At 41.2% G+C, this 16,848-nt stretch overlaps 1 protein-coding gene across 3 annotated transcripts; it reads right to left on the bottom strand.

Annotated features, from left to right (window-relative positions):
• Positions 1-323: 323 nt before the first annotated feature.
• Positions 324-14,855, bottom strand: C15H16orf46 (chromosome 15 C16orf46 homolog). Of its 3 annotated transcripts, XM_033128831.1 has the most exons (4): positions 14,683-14,855; positions 8,381-8,470; positions 5,010-5,265; positions 324-3,192 (listed from the first exon to the last, which is right to left on the bottom strand). In XM_033128831.1, the coding sequence occupies exons 3-4, from the start codon at positions 5,256-5,258 to the stop codon at positions 2,212-2,214; spliced, it is 1,230 nt and encodes a 409-aa protein (XP_032984722.1). In that variant the 5' UTR covers positions 5,259-5,265; positions 8,381-8,470; positions 14,683-14,855; the 3' UTR covers positions 324-2,211. The 3 variants fall into 3 exon arrangements, with proteins under 3 accessions (XP_032984722.1, XP_032984721.1, XP_032984723.1); XM_033128830.1 differs by lacking the exon at positions 8,381-8,470; XM_033128832.1 differs by lacking the exons at positions 8,381-8,470; positions 14,683-14,855 and adding an exon at positions 14,418-14,514.
• Positions 14,856-16,848: the final 1,993 nt, after the last annotated feature.

Consider the following 16,848-nt stretch of genomic DNA (forward strand, 5'->3'; position numbering starts at 1 on the left):
TCACCGGAAAATAAGCCCTAGCATGAGTTTTCAGGATGACATCCCCTGAACATAAGCCCTAAAGCATCTTTTGGAGCAAAAATTAATATAAGACCCGGTCTTATTTTCGAGGAAACATGGTATTTGGAGTTTGATGGGTCTTCACTCTTACTAGTTTGCATTTAGCAAATAAGATTCCCGAAGGACTTGATCAGGTATTTGAATAATTACCTAACAAAGAGATGCCAAATGCACAACATTCTTATGTATTCACAGAGGAATTTTCTCAATATTTTGTTGGCCAAATTAATTACTTGCTCAAAAAGGATACTATGAATCTTTAGTAAATTGGGTCATTCCTTTGTTCAGACTGGGCCTCCTCTTAATTCTAAATTATTACTATATGTTTACCCCAAAATCTGTAGAATTTACAACCCTATCTCAATGAGTGCTTCTCAAAAAAGAAATATTCTTTTGTAATTTAGTGTTTTCAAACTGCCTCAAGATCTCAGAAGTAAGTACATCTAGGCTGAGTATTGGGGCCCCTCCCCTCACTCATGCTGGTCCATACCCTTCCCTCCCAATCAAATGCTTTTGACTATTTCACATATTGAGCTTATTCATTATTCTGCTGCTTATAAAAGGGGGCTTGAAAAACCACTGACTTAGGTGGGCAAGCTACCATAGCTAGAGGGATCCTCAAACAGTACTGGTCCAACACCTCCACTGTCCAGAAACAGTGGGAAATAGGGGTCCTCCTCTGGGGGATGGAATCCAGACGGTTTCTTCATTCAAGGGAGAAGGTATGGGCAGAACCTAAAAATTGCTTCTAGACTGTAAAGAAGTGTCCATCCTAAGTAGGCAAATTATACCTTTTTTTTTTTTTAATTTATTGGGGTGACAATTGTTAGTGAAATTACATAGATTTCAGGTGTACAATTCTGTATTACATCATCTATAAATCCCATTGTGTGTTCACCACCCAGAGTCAATTCTCCTTCCATCACCATATATTTGACAAATTATACCTTTTAATGACTGTTGTACTATAATCATTTCTGCATTTCCGGTGTTTTGTAAAAACAAACCAACAAAATGAAAACACCTGAACTAACAGACATTACAAAGACAAATGATGGAAAGATGTTTACAAATACAGTCCAGAGTTCAAGTGCAACCTATCTTAAGCAAGTTCAAACTGTAATTATAGAGCAGCTAAATGGTTATTCATATTACAAAATGTTTTTTGCAGAGCATTTCTCTACACAGCATCGTCACTTGGCATTTAAAATATAACTCATCTACAAATGTTTAATTTATATACAACTTCAGGAAATATGCAATGAAGTAAAATGAGGGGGGAGACGGGGTAGGAGAAGGGAGAAAGTAGCAGCCCCATTCTGTAAGTGTCTGCCTGGAGTTGTAGAATTCCCAAATATCAGCTGCGAAGGAAGGCTGGAGGAAGCGTGTGGAGTGACAGTAATCACAGTGTCATTTTTTTCAAATAACTATTCGTAACCCACTTCCCAAGATGGGTTTTGTGGAACTGTGGCTAAAACTTCCCAGACAGACTAGCAAGAGGCTACAATATAAGGATATGTCACTTTGAACACATAGGATACAATGGATATGGTATATCCATGGATGTAAGGATTTCTCACCTTGGACGCAAGGATATTCATTTAGACACAGGCTGGATTTTTCCATTAAAGCAATGTTTCAGATCTTTGTTGAAACAGAAAATGAGGCAACAGACAGATATCTGCCTGGTTTAAAAGACTGGGAAATAATTTAGTCCAAACAAGCCCGGTATACTTAGCTTAAGGCACTGGGGTGGGGCAGAAAGAGCCCTTTCCAGTAAGCTTGGGGCTGACGTGGGGGCATCACTGACGGAGGCCCTTCAGATTTCCCATGATCCACTTGGCTTCCAGTGGGAGAGGAGATGTAAGGCAGGCAGAGGTTGAGACTGGCATTACCAGTTTGCATTTTGTAAATATGACTAAGCAACAGAAGCAGGTAACACATAACTATGGGGGTTTTGAGAATAAATCAAAACCCATACAATGAGGTTCAATTTCCTCTGGTTCTACTACAAAAATAGGACAAGGGGAGGGAGGGAAGGGGGGAGAAGAGTATCGGAGAAGGGGAGAAGGGAGAGGAGAGAATGGGGGCGGGGAGAGGATGAAGGATTTTGAAAAGGTGCTTATTCACAGGGACTTGTATTGTGGCAACTCAGAGGAGTCGGTGAGTGGAGATGGGAATAACAACTCTGCTCACTGTAAGGAACGGCAGGGCAGATCTTGGGAACACATGGCTCTCCAGTGTCTGGGGCCGGTTTTCCTGCTTGGCCTCCTTGAGAACACACTTTTGGGTATTCATGGGAGGTCTTGGCTCCCTGGCTGTGAATTTGGCTTTGTAGCTTTGCATTCCCTGTTTCTGCAAAAGCCGCAACGTGGTGAGACGGGGAACACTGTTGGGGTTGGGAGGGCAGAGCAGGTTTGTGTCAGGCAGGAAGGGCCAGTGCAGGCAGCGCCGCTCGGGATTGCCCAGCAGGGATGTCCTGGCCCCCTGGGGAGGGAAAGGCTGTGTGCAGCTGACCTTAAGGTGCTTGGCCAGCTCAATGGGGCTCTTTCCATCATTCCTGTCAACTGTTTTCAATCCATATGCACAAGCCACATACTCATCCTTTCCCACACTCAGCACCTTCTCTTCTGGCTGCAAGAGAAAGTTCTTACTCTTCTGATCCAGAACATCCAAGCTGTTTGGAACTGAAGCCTTCAGGGGAGGCAGAACTAAAAGGGCTTTGCAAGTCAAGGCGTCTGAGATAGGGTGACCTCTGTCAGGGCCTCCGCTGGGGTCCTTGCCCCCAGTCTTGGGGGTGGCCCACTCTTCCATGCACCAAATAAACTCCGTTATTTGCAGACTTTTTTTCTCTCTCTGACTGTTGGAGGGTAAGCAGATCTTGTTAATCTCCCTGGCGGCAGTGGGGGAATCTTGGGGGAGTCTCTGAGTCTGGGAGGGGCTGCCTTGAGCCTTCCCTGAGCCTGCCTCCTCCAACTTCGTGGCCAGAGACTGAGGCTTGGTCTCAGGACTCCCTTGGGAGAGACTGATACAGAGTAAGCAGCTGCTGGCACTTCCTCCCACCTTTGCTTTTTTAAGCTTCTTCCTGGGCCAGATGCAGGCAGTTGGATAAGTCCTTCCCCAGCCATGAACCTGCAAATATAGCAGCGTGTTACTCTCAGCTGAGCTGCCCAAACTCTAGCCACCCCAGCGATGGCCACATCCCCATGTTGGCCGTCCTATTTGAACTGATATTTTTCTTTAAATAGACTTATCCTTTTGTTTTCTTTCAACCTTTAATACCTATTTCAGCCTCATACTAAAGCAATAATATTTGTAAATCTGCAATACTAGCAATAGAATTTGTTAATACTAAGATACTAAGCAAGTATCTGTAAATGGCCACCTTGATGTGCTGACTGTATTTTTTCAGATGTTCAGATGTAAAATGAATTTGGAACTATTACATACAAATAAAGTCACAACGGTCCATCCTTGTCCCTTCCTACCAGGCCTTCTTGTACTTCTTGTACCAGGCTTTGTTTCACATCCCCAGGGAGAATGCTGCAGGGAGGCACTGGAGGGAGAGGATGAGCAGAGGCAGGGCCATTCCGACAACCCTTCAATGCGTATTTCAAAGTAGTGCTCTTCAGTAGTAAACCGAGCTCTCTACTTCTATTTTAAATTCTTAAATAGGACTGTCTACAGCCCTGACTTATCTGGCAGGGGAGTGTGCATACGGAAGGCCATAAATGCTTCAGGTGGCAGTGGGGAGGGGGCGGTACAGAAGAGAGAGTGTTAGAGCAGGGCTCTTGAAGACATGATTCTTTCAACTGTCCAGTGGACTTGGGTGAGTCAGTCTGCCTCATCTTGGCCGCAGTTTCTGTATTTAAAAAATAAACCAAGAAGATCAGGATTTCTCAACCTTGGCACTACCGACATTTGGGGCTTGTTATAGACTCTACGTTTGTGTCTCTCCAAAATTCCTATGTTGAAACCCTAATTCCATATGTGATGGTATTTTGGAGGTAATCAGGGTTAGATGAGGTTAAGAGGGTTCAGCCCTCATGATGGGATCAGTGTACTTATAAGAAGAGGAGGAGATAGGGATATCTCTCTCTCTCTCTCCCCCACCTTCTACTTGTATGCACAAAGGAAGGCCATGTGAGGGCATAACCAGGAAGAGGGCCCTCACCAAGAACCCAACCATGCTGGCACCCTGATCTTGGACTTCCACGCTCTAGAACTGGGAGATGTAACTGTCTGTTGCTTAATCCGCCCTATCTATGGTATTCTGTTAAAGCAGCCCGGACTAAGATAGGGCTGGATGATTCCTTGTGTAGGTGCCGTCCTGGGCATTGTAGGATGTGGAGCAGCACCTCTGGCATGGACCCATTAGATGCCAGTAGCATCCCCTTCCCCTTCTCCCCAGTTGTGATATTGCCAAGTGGTGCCTGAGAATCACTGGATTAGACCAAATTCCCTTACAGTTCTAAAGTTAGGATTCTATTTTTGATTTGAAGAATATTTGAAGAATAAATTCACAGGGTTCTGAGTGGAACCTCCAGGAAAGAACTCTCAGGGAGTTTGGTAGTTAAGGAGCTGGAGTCCAGATCTTGGCCACTGGCTGGGTGACCGTCGGTACATTATTTCACCTTTTGGATGCCTCAGTATCCTTGTCCCAAAAGTGAGGCTGTTCGTAATACCTGCCGCAGAGGGCGATTGTGAGGTGGAATGGAGATGCGCATGAAGCATTTAGCACTGTGCTTGCCAATACTAGGTGCCCATAAATACTAAATAAAAGGTACTACTAATCTCATTATTAATATCTTGCCTCTGTTCCACAGGTTTCTATATTTCATTGATGACACATTTTTTGGTAATAGTAACTATTTTTGAAAAACAAGTAAAAGAAAAGGCTTGCATCAAAACACTGATGTGTAAGTGAGCTAACTCAAGAAGGTACTCACTGCTTCTTCCCATCCAGTTCCAATAAGAAATTCATTGGCTTTTTCATCTTGTTCAAGTGTAATGTCACTGAGATTGAGAAGACAACAAACATGATTCTTTTCGCTTTTTTCATCTGGACAAGTGTAGCTTAATTCAGTTCCTTCTGTGCTTTGAATTTCGTTATTTTCGCTATTTTCTAACTCAGTCTCATTTTTCTGGCAGAGATCCATTACTGTGATTACTATGGTGTTGCTTAAAGTTTTTAACATCTTCTTCCTGTAGTTTGAAACGCAGATTTAATTGTTTTTAATATTCATTTTTTTAAAAAGCAGTTCAGTAACTCAATTCAATATCTTCTTCAAGACATTCAGGAATAACCTGAGAAGAAATATAAAACCACCCATTGTCAACTATTGACATTATAAAAGATAAGGCTAATTTTAACTACAGACTAATGGATTTAATTCAAGATCAAAGTTGGGAGTGAAGAAAAGAGGAGAGGAAGATGTTAGCACAGCCTCTATCCCTCGTGATGGGGGTACAGACTACTGTAAGCAAAGTAGGTTGAAGCATCCCTACCCTCCTCTCCAAAAATGTCCAAATGATATTGTGCTAACATGAAGAGAATCGCGGTGGATGTGTGTCACTAATGCAACCCAGTCTCCTCCTCGTTCCCTTTCCAACAACTCTGGATATTGGCTTGGGGATCCTTAGGCTTCTGCAGAAACTGGTGGAGCATGTAGTCTGAGCTAAGTCAATTGGTTCATTCTAATTCATCGTATATGACTGGTATCCTTATAAAAAGGGGAAATTTGGATGTAGAAGCATGCATAGAGGGAAGAAGATGTGAAGAGACACACATCTACAAGCCAAGAAAAGAGGCCTGCAACAGATCCTCCCCTTGTAGCCCTCAGAAGGAATCAACCCCTGCGACACCCTGATTTTGGGTTTGAGCCTCTAGAACTGTGAGACAATAAGCCACCCAGTCTGTAGCCCTTTGTTATGGCAGTCCTAGGAAATGAGTACAGTAGACGGTGGTGACAGTGATGGTGGTGTGATGGTAATGATGATGATGATACTATCTATCTTTAATTAATGCTTTTCCAGGTTGAAAAATGGGACTTGGCATTCATAATCCAGTCGAAGGGTTAAGAAGGGTATAATCCTGATTATGAGCACAGACTACTCCCGTGCCAAACAGCCAGGGTTCCAATCCTATTTATTAGCTGCATGACCTTGGGTAAGTTACTTTTCTGGGTCTGTTTGCTCATCTATGAAAAGAGCATGATTATCATACCTTCCCACAGACGGGTTCCTCCTGGGGACCCCACAAGCTGCATAGATGAACTCTAATGCAGGGGTGTCTAAACTGCGGCCCGCGGGCGATCCATATTTTATTGGCCCGCAGCAAATTCCAAAAATATATTTAGTTTACTTAAATAAACCAGGTGAGGCAATACGTACTTCACCTCGAGTGAGTGGCCCGGCTGTGTGTGTATTTTACTGCATATGGCCCTTGGTAAAAAACATTGAAAAAAGTTTGGACACCCCTGCTCTAATGCCTAAGCAGTGACTGACAATGATCCAGCTGAGTGCTAAAGAACAGCCAGTGCCTTCTTGAGGAAGTCCTTGCTTGTAATGAGACAAAGTCCACTGGGGATCACACACCTTGCTTTCTCTAACCCCAAGAAACCCACATTTTTCATTTTCCGTTGAGGTGAAGGTAAGTAACTGTTTATAACAGTATCTGTTCAATTACTATTTCAGCTTTTTCCCTTACGCTTCAAGTGGCATTTTTTATTGTAATAAAGTTCCATTTACCTATGGAAGGTCAAATATCTTTGGACATTCTAATCTTTTTACAATATGACATCAGAGGAAAGGAATGAGATCTGAAAGGAAGAAACTTCTATTACGAGTAACTAAAAACTAGAAGTGCTATTTTGGTTACAAACGGAAACAAGATTAAGGACCTGACAGATTGTACAAACCAGCCCAATCCTTTCATATTACGAAATTTCACTTCAGTCACTGCCCAGGCCAAAGAAGCTCCTAAACCTTGTACTCTTCTGAATTACAACTACATTTGTGCCCCCAAAACTCACAGACGTAATACGCATGTGTACAATTCAAAAGGGGAAAAGCAGAGAATCAAAAGCAAAGCTGTTCATTAAATAATAAAATAAACTTAAACTTGAGGTTATTATAGCAATGAAATAGATACTGTTTAGGAGAGATTAGAGAGCTTTCGAATGTTCAAATCAGTAAGAAAAATGTTCTGTGCTTGAAGTATCTCCACTGACAAGGCATTCACTACTTAGAGACCCTGCTCAAATGCAAAGTGCTCTAATTTTACTGGTTCTCAAACTTGGCTGCACCTTGGAATCATCTGGGGAGCTTTACGAAAAATAAAAATACCCAGACCCCACCCACAAAGATTCTGATTCTAACCGGTCTGAGCACAGCCTTGCCTTCATGATTTTTTAAATCACCCAAGGTGATTCTAAAACCCGGCAAACTTAGAGAACTACTGCTCTGTTAGAAAGTTCTTCCTTATATTGAACCAACACTGCTTTCCCTGCCCTTTTAACATCCTCTACTCCTTGGTCCTGGTTTCACCCTCCAGAGCAAGGCCCAGTGATGGGAAGACTTCCCATCCATGGATGGGGTTCAGGAGGTCTAGGATGCCTCTGAAGATGCTCAATCAGTTTCTCAGGGAAGGGCCTGCATCAATTACGAAGCAGTCTGTCACTACAAAAGGTTGAAGAATCATTGATCCAGAGATAGCCCATTGCCTCCGCCTCCCGACAGCCCTATGAAAAAGTTCCATTGTATTCTTTTCTCTTTCAGGTTAACCATCCCCAGCACCTTCTACTATTAGGTTGGTGCAAAAGTAATCGCAGTTTCTGCAATTAAACCTTTTAAACCACAATTACTCTTGCACCAACCTAATACTTCCCACATGCCTTGAGAATTTTGAAATCTGAGGGAAAGTCTTTCTTTCTGCCTCTTTCTCTATATATTCAGAGAGAGGAACAGCAGAGGCCCAGGATGCAATATTGGGTAAGCCCCTATTTTGGAGTCAATAGAATTGGACTGAGTGAGGGCACCAGAAGAGGTCCTAGTCACATGATATTACAAAGTGCCAAAAGAAACCCAGGTAACAGTAACAATTTAGTAATAAAACTTCTTGTTACATAGCTCTATGTGCCAGGCACTGTTATAAGCACTTTACATACACATTTGTTATAAATTCTACATTTTTATAAGTACTTTACTTATTTTATGGGGGATCATGGGAACTATACTGACTCCTTATGACTGAAAACTAAGAGTCATCTCGGAGTCAGTACACACAGTATTCTTAGTCAAATGGTCAGATCCTCCATACCAGATTGCTAGGTGGTCCTCTGGAACCCTGGTGTTCTTCAAGCTGGATGAAAATGCTCTACTGCTAAAACAACATTTTGGCAGTCTTTTCCTAATTAGAAAAAAGATTCCGTTAGTGGAAAGAATGGTCTTAATTTTACGTTTTCCTCCTAAAACTGTGCCTTCGAGTTTTATTGCCCATTCTTGTCTTCCAGCTCATATAAGAAATAACAAATAGAAATGTACAAGAAGCAATCGAACATCCTAAAAGAGTAGATATGTGACTTCTTACAAATTATATGCAGTTTGACTTTTATGTTGAAATGCAGAAATCTGTATTGATATGACACACTTGTTTTCTGTAAAATTATGCCTACTTTACAGGTTTGAAGTAAATCAATACCTCATGCTATTCCACTTCTTGACTTCCAATGAGCTTTACAACCTGATTCAATTTGAGAATCACTGGTATAAAGCATCAAAGTCCTTATTAATGTTTTCCAAGAAAATCACATTAAGGAAACACGAAGATCATAATGAAAATGCTACCATGGGAAAATGCATTTGTACTTGCAACTAGAAAATTGGATTTGGAGCACAAAGCAGGAAGGCACACAGACGTAGGCCACAAGGTATTAAGGGCTATGACATGTGCTATTGAAGGGACTCAAACCAAAATGTACAAAGAAGAAAATGTATCCAAAAGTACACGCTTGGATAAATAAGAATAAACCCAAAGAAAAACTGATCAAGGAACTTAAGATATTTTGGAAATGAAATAAAGAAGATGAATGAGAGTCTAAGGAAATTCACTATGATTCAGAAAAACATCTCTTCGAGTAGCATTTAAAGACAGAAATGGAAAGGAAATGATCAGAAAAAAACAAAACTGTCACATAGTTTTATTTCATTTTACCAATTAAACATAAGCAATTATGATTTGCTTCAAAAGAATCCTGCAAGAAGTATGGGAAGTGTGGGGGTTGTGGGGGTTGGGGTTAGAGATTATATGATGAAATAAGAGTGGCCATAAATTGCTGTTTGTTGTAGATGGGTATGAGGACATGGAGGTTAACTGTATCCTTCACTTTCCTTTTATGTAAGCGTGAAGTCTTCCATAACAAAAACTTTTAAGCCATTATGTTATCAGACCGGTTCAAGAAATGAAATGTGGGATAATGGTGAAGGGGAGTGTACAACGAGTCTTCACAGTAAGTCAGCTGAAATAAATGCATCAAAGAATAGACAACACAGTTTGTATAATTTTAAGTTGGAATAAAAACCTCGCATAAGGACTTATGGAAAAAGAACAGGTGTACCACAAAGGTATAAAAAAATCAGAGAACAGAGTCTATGAAGATGATTTAGACAACTCCATCAGTATTTGTCCAATTACTCTTAAGTCAAAGTACCCAAGGCAATCTCACTGAATTTACTGCACTGCAAAAGGAAGGCTAGAAATGAAGGGAAAAAAAAAAAAAAAGACATTACCTCTTGGATCTCTGACACTGTATTATGATCATGCAGATTTTTAATTAATGGAGAAGTACAGAGACTACCAATTGCCTCTTTGCTATACATCTTGCAAAATCAATGTAGCTTTAACACCCAAACCAATCTGTAACTTAGAACACAAAGCGTCCTGCTCCTAAAATGAACAAAGACTTCTATTAAATTATAAAGGGCCAGTGGCAGAGGCATACCAATATTACAATGGAGTCCAGGAAAAGGCACATTTTATGTTGCTGATCTCATGCATGCGTTGTATGAAAGTTAAAATGGGATGGGAGGGGGTGCAATCAATGTAAACTAAGGACAATGACCATATCTACTATTTGCAAAATAAGTAATGTTGCATAAAGTAAAACCCATGTGAAAAAAAGAGACCACATGACCAAGAACACAAATTTCCAAAAGGCTAGTAGATGATGAGAAACTAAGGGATAGCAGAAGACACAAGAAGAGACAGAAGGATGCCATATTAGTACGGAAAGGTACTTCTGTACTTTGATCAAGAGGGTGATAATGTGGTTATTTTATCATTTCAATGAAAGTGAAGTTAGAAATGGATCTAGGGTAAAAGGTTAAAATAATTGCAAAACCCGGATTACTTTTGCACCAACCTAATATTAAAAAAAGCCCAATAAAACTCTGAATTTTTTGTTTGTAGTTTGTTTGCCCTAGATATGGCTCAAGCTGCCAGGTTCGTTTTGGAAAAGGGTTGCCCTGGCAGGCTTACCAGGGTACACTTCAGTTTGGCACAGCACTGTCTGTTAGCCTCCACTACCTAGTATTAATCAAGATAGGCAATGTTATGCTGCAATAACAAACAATTCTAATTTTCCCCCCCAGTGATGAAAAAACAACGAAAGTTTATTTCTAACATATGCTACATGTCAATTGTATGTCATGGACTCTGCTCCACATTATCCTCACTCTGGAATTGAACTAACGGAGGCACCGTAATGGGGAAACCATAGCCAACTATGAGGGCAAATATAGGGAATCACAAACTGACTCTTAGATGCTTTTGCCTGGAAGTAATATTAAGACTTCAGTCCCCATGACATTAGCTGGAACAATTCACAAAGCATTGCCTAACTTTAAGGAGAAGTGTGGATTACACTTCCTCTTAAATCTCCAGAGGGAAAAGGAAGCCAGATTTTGGTGACCAGTAGTAATGTCTTGGTACTACATTAGTCTGGTATTATCATATCAGATGCATCATGCAAAGCAAACAGTTCTTATGTATTAAGAACGTTATTACCTAAAATGTGGACATTAATGGTCCTTGAAGACAGTCCAGGGCCCCCGGGAATGGGAAGTTGTAGATATTGGAAAGGTAAGGCTATGTGCCTATAACATGATAATTCTTTTCTTAAAACTTTTTTCAATTCTTTCGATTCTAAAATGTACAGAGGGTGCCAAAATTGTATACACATTTTAAGAAAGGAAAAAACTGTATTAAAATTGTAATACTCAATATATACCGATAACAAAGATGAATACAAGTCATGTGTATACATTTTTTTGGCACCCCGGTATATGAAAATATAAAGGCCTAAGAATAGATCGACAATCTTAAAGAAGAAGTTGGAAGTATAACTGCTGAATATCAAGATTAGAATCTAGACCAGGATTTCTTATCAATGTGTACTGACAAGCTGGTTTTAAACTTTAGTAGGAAATGCAAAGGAACTACAATAGGTTTAACAATTATGAAAATAAAGAATAAAGTGGAGGAATCACACTACCCAGTCCTAAAAATCACCATAGAGCTACAGGAATCAGTATGATATTGGTGAATGGAGAGACACATAGATCAATGGGCCAGAATCAGAAGCCCAAAAATATACTCACACAAACATGACCAATTGATTTTCGACAAAGATGCAAAAATAATTAAATGCAGAAAGGATAGTCTTTTCAACTATAGTGTTCCAACCACTGGCCATCCAGATGCCAAATTTTTTTTAACTCAAAATGGATCCTAGATCTAAATATAAATCATAAAACTATGTAACTTTTAAAAGAAAACAGAAAATTTTCATGACCTGGGGTCAGGCATTATTGTTAGACATGCTTAAGTACTTTTAATAACTGAGAGCTTATTACTTTACATGCTACTTTTTTTCCTTCCAGCAGCAGCTTTAAGACTAACATGTTCCCAAATCAAGACATCTGCAAGCCTGCAAATTTTGCTATTTCCCTGGCATTCCTCCCAAACACAGCATATGATAATCCGGAAAATATCTGAAGACAGCTATCATTTCTTCAGACAAGAATCTCAAATTCCCTTATCTTAAGAATGCAGTTACTTGTCAATGTCTTTAAAATGTAGTACCTGGAAATGAGGGCAATACTTTAAATTCAGTCTGTCTAGAAGTGTCTGTTTGAAATCTGACTCCCTTTGATCTGAAATCTACATCTATGAATTCAACAAAGATGGCTATGTTTGTTTTAAACGCTATATACCAATCTTGATTAACACTGAGCTTGAGGTCGACTACAACTTCTAGATTTTTTTTCACATGAATTGTTAATGATCCCTTCTTCAGTTCATATCCATGATGCTGATTTCCTTTAATTTTTTTTTTTTTGGCTAGCTGTGGGGACGGAGCCAGTAGTGCAGTTTCCAGGCTCTCGACCACACGTGGAAAGGTGCTGGCTCGGGTAGTAAATGGCCATCAACTGTGATTGGATGGCCATCAGCTGTGGCTAGTTGGCCGACAGCTGTAACCAGTGAGTCACTGGCCACTAATATAAATGGCTACACTAGCAGAAAATGGGGGCTAGCAAGAAGATGGTGGCTGAGCTAGCAAGCGGCAGACTGAGGGTTGCGGATCATGTGGCTCCTGTTTCCTGTTTCTCCTCCCCAGCCGCCAGCGAGATTATAGTGGTATGACTCCCCTATCTATGGCTCCGTGGGTGTTCCTTTTTGGCCTCACCATATCCTTATGTGGGGAGTGGGAGCACAGACCCCGCATGAGTCCCCACGTGACACTAGCTGTAGATATCCAAATATATCAGATCCTTTCTAAAATTTCCTTTTTGGGGTGATCCAAAGACCATCATCCCAACCTGCTTAGAGAATTCTGAATCTGACATCCTACAGTTTGGCCATTTTTTCCCATTCCTAGTTTAAGACTCCGTTAATTCAATGGACGTATCTTCTGTAACTTCATTTAAATCACTGATACAAATGTTGGTGAGGAAAGGGTAAAGGACAATGCCCTGTGGATATTCCTAGTACTTGGGTGTTTACTAATTATCCAACCAGCTGTAAGTTCACCTCACTCTACAATTATCTGGCCTACATTTCTAAATTTCATCTATAGGATTCCTGATCCATCAATTGAGGCAATCCTAATGAAACAAAAACAAATCTTACCAAGAGTTAAGGAAGTTTACAGGTACATTAATGGCTATTAATTTCTTTTTACATTTATTGTCTACATCAGGGATGAAGAATATGTTCCAATTTTCAGTTCCAAACAAGTAGTGGCTACCTAGGGCGTTGTATTGAGAAGGATCTTAAGACCTGGCCACTAGAGGAAAGAGTTCTGTGATTAATGATGTCTGTTAGGGAATAAATACAGAAGAGTGTGGTAGCACATGAGCCATACACAGTATTTGCCATTGCTGTCAATATAGTCAGACTACAAATGCCTTACCATAGATTCCTACACCGGGTGGGGGGAATGTTGATGGTGAGGAGAGGTGAAAAACCCAGGGTGTTTGTCAAAAGCAGGCTGTTTATGTCAAAGGCAGGCTGAGATGCTTCAAAGCTCCTTACTACTTCCCTGGCTCTACACCCTGTCTCCACACTTACCCCATCTTCCTAGAAATTTCAAGTTTAAAGGAATTTCTAATCTATGTCAGAATTTCAGCCAGGGAAAGATGGGTTTCTGGCAGTCTCACTCGGAATTCTGAATTCCTGTGGATCCTTATCAATGTGTTGAATGAAGAAATCAGTGAATAGAAACATTGTTAGCCACGGTGGAAGTTAAGTTTCTTAATACAAAGTTAAGTAAGCTTCATTCCTGTGAACTGGTTAAATAGGTCTTGAAGATTGGCTGGCGCATGCTGATCCCTGGTAATATAGTTTCTAAAGGAAAAACGACATTGAGACTTCAATCTAATTCACAATTCTGGAACACAGTTTGACAAGGAGTTGAACCTTTGCCTCAAAGTTAAAGCACATACACCACCCAACTTGTACAATTTGTTCACGTTTTCAAGAGTATAAATCTTATCTCCCCACGTTAATTATTTGTGCCTTATGCCTATTATGTGCCCACAGAGCACAGCAGCTTTCATTGTTCATAGAATGATTCCTAGGAGGGTGGTTCCCACAGCTATTTCTTTGGATCGGACCATTTCTACTACAATCCCAGTTTCCAACTCTTCCGCTTTTTCCACTCACATTCATTTACTCGCTAACTGTCTATTATTAGATGCCTAACTGGGAATAAAATAATAAAACAATGCCCGTCTTCCCAGCTCTCACACAGCTTACAATCTATATAAAAATATGTCATCAAACACAAACACCCAACCTGTTCCCTGCAGGCTCCTCCCCTTCTTCCAAGTGCCATCCTTCTTCCTCATCTACCTCCTCTCCTTCCTCCAGCAGTTCCTACCGTAACACAAAAGATACCTTCTCTTCTTTCAAGAGCTAACCCCGCCAGCAAAACGTCCTTATTTGCCCCACCAAGCCCCTCCCCTCCCTCCATTGGCTCCTCCCTCACAGCGCCCCGCCCTTTCAACGGCTCCTCCCACTGCCCCACCCATTTCGTGCTGCGGCTCCCCAGGTCGCACTACCTCTCCCTTTTGCCTCTTCGCCTCAGAGCGCAGCTTCTCGAACTGGGCAGGCCTCTCCCTCTGCCACCCTTGGAGTGGTGAGGGGCTTTGCTCCGGAAGCGGGGAAGCTGCAGCCGCTGCTCACACCCTCACGTGGGGCCAGTGGGGTGGAAAATACCGAGGCAGCTTGGTTCTCGCTGGTAGGTAAGGGCGACAGTTGCCCTGGGTTACGACGCGCTGGGGCGGGCCCGCGGAGGTTCGCAGCGGAAGTTACGTAGGGCCCACCTCGTGCAACAAAACTGAGCGCGGGAGGCCACGCTGGCTGACGGTGGTGGGTGTGTGCTGACTAGGTTCTGCGTGGCCGCCCACCTGCCAGTGCGTTTGAGGAGCTCGTGGCCGGCTGCAAGCGCCGGAGGCTGCGTTGCAAGGTACTGTGTAGCCTTAAGCCCCGTTCGGGGAAATAGATTAGGGGCTGTTTGCTGGCGGGACCCTGGAGTTAGAAAGGGAGGACCCTTTGGACCAGCTTTCCCTCAGAGACACCGGGACACCAGGCCTGTCACCCTACACTCTTGTCCTGGGGACGGATGATGATTCTGAGGGAGTGCCCCGTGCGCATTGCAGGATAGTTAGTAGCATCCCTGGTCTACACCTACGAGATGCCAACTAAAAATGTCCCCATATCGCCCCTTTCCCATGAGAACGACTGTGCTAAGGTGATGCAAGCCAAAAGTTTCATACTAGTAGAATCCATTGCTCTTTAACTTTCGGCGCCTGCTTCCGTGACTGGGCAGTACTGTAATAGTTTGAATCCACTGGTAGTATCAACTAGCATGTATTGAACTTGTGTAGCAGTACAACTCTGTGAAGTGGGTATTGGCGTCTGTTATACAAATGAAGAAATGTAGCCTCGCGTCCTTAAATCAACTGAGGAACTCTTTGAAGACAGTGCAAGGCTACCCCTTCCTGCCCTCCCACTTTTGGTGCAGGTTACTTTTGAGCATTTCCAGGTGTAGCAGGGATGGGAACATATGCCACAAGTCAGGCATTAGGTAGGTGGTAGAGCCTGGACCTAACTCAGGTCTGATTCCAAAGCCCTTACGCTTTCTGGTTTTAGAAGTGTATTTCTGCTGTAGAAAAATATTAGAATATATCATTGTGATTATGAGGAGTTTGGAAAGATATTACTGTTTCATACAGTACAGTATTAATTAGCCTTTAAATAAGTCCGTGGACTTTTATATAATGTAAATATATTACATTGTTCTCAGATGTTAGAACAAAGTACTTTTCTAGAATATGACTATTTTTTTAAGGTATAATTTTCTTTACCTAAAATACACATATTTGGATCCTTTGTCTTTCACCACCTGGAATGGTATGCCTGCATGCTTCTGAAAATAACTGTACATAAAACAATACCTCATCGCATTTTTGTGTTAAAACTTTAAAAATTTTAATCCTAAATTTAAACAGTAGCAAAGGATGTGACCTCCAGAGTATCATAAATGTTTGCATTTTAAAATGTTACATTTTTCTTTTAAAAGTCTTGAAAGAAATCTTAGTGGCAGTTTGATACCCATTAACATCTATTTAAAAATACATGAATAGGGGCGGCCAGGTGGCTCAGTTGGTTAGAGCGTGAGCTCTCAACAAGGTACTGGTTCAATTCCCACATGGGACAGTGGGCCGTACCCCCTGCAACTAAAGATTGAAAACGGTGACTGGATTTGGAGCTGAGCTTCACCCTCTACAACTAGATTGAAGGACAATGACTTGGAGCTGATGGACCCTGGAGAAACACACTGTTCCCCAATAAAAAAAATTTTTAAATACATGAATAAACTTAAAGATGGAAGTTTCTCTTTTGCTTTTTCTCCTTAAATTCATAATTGTATTTATTCTGCTTTCTCCACAAAATTTTATTCTAACATACATTTATGGTCAGAGACTTTTACGGTACTCTGTCATTTTTCTGCAATAAATGTATATAATGTGAAAATAAAATTTAAAAAAAAAATTTAAGACCATAAAGCTAAAACAGTTCAACTTTTTTCCGGATTGAGAATTACCTTTATTCCTAATCAGTTGGGAAAAGAGGAATATATTCCATGTATCTATGGGTAAATACCACATATTATTAGAATGAGACAGATTCAGCCCCAATTTTATTCCTTTTTTTTTTATAGA

The sequence above is a fragment of the Rhinolophus ferrumequinum genome, chromosome 15 (genome assembly GCF_004115265.2).
Source record: "Rhinolophus ferrumequinum isolate MPI-CBG mRhiFer1 chromosome 15, mRhiFer1_v1.p, whole genome shotgun sequence".
Classification (NCBI taxonomy): domain Eukaryota; kingdom Metazoa; phylum Chordata; class Mammalia; order Chiroptera; family Rhinolophidae; genus Rhinolophus; species Rhinolophus ferrumequinum.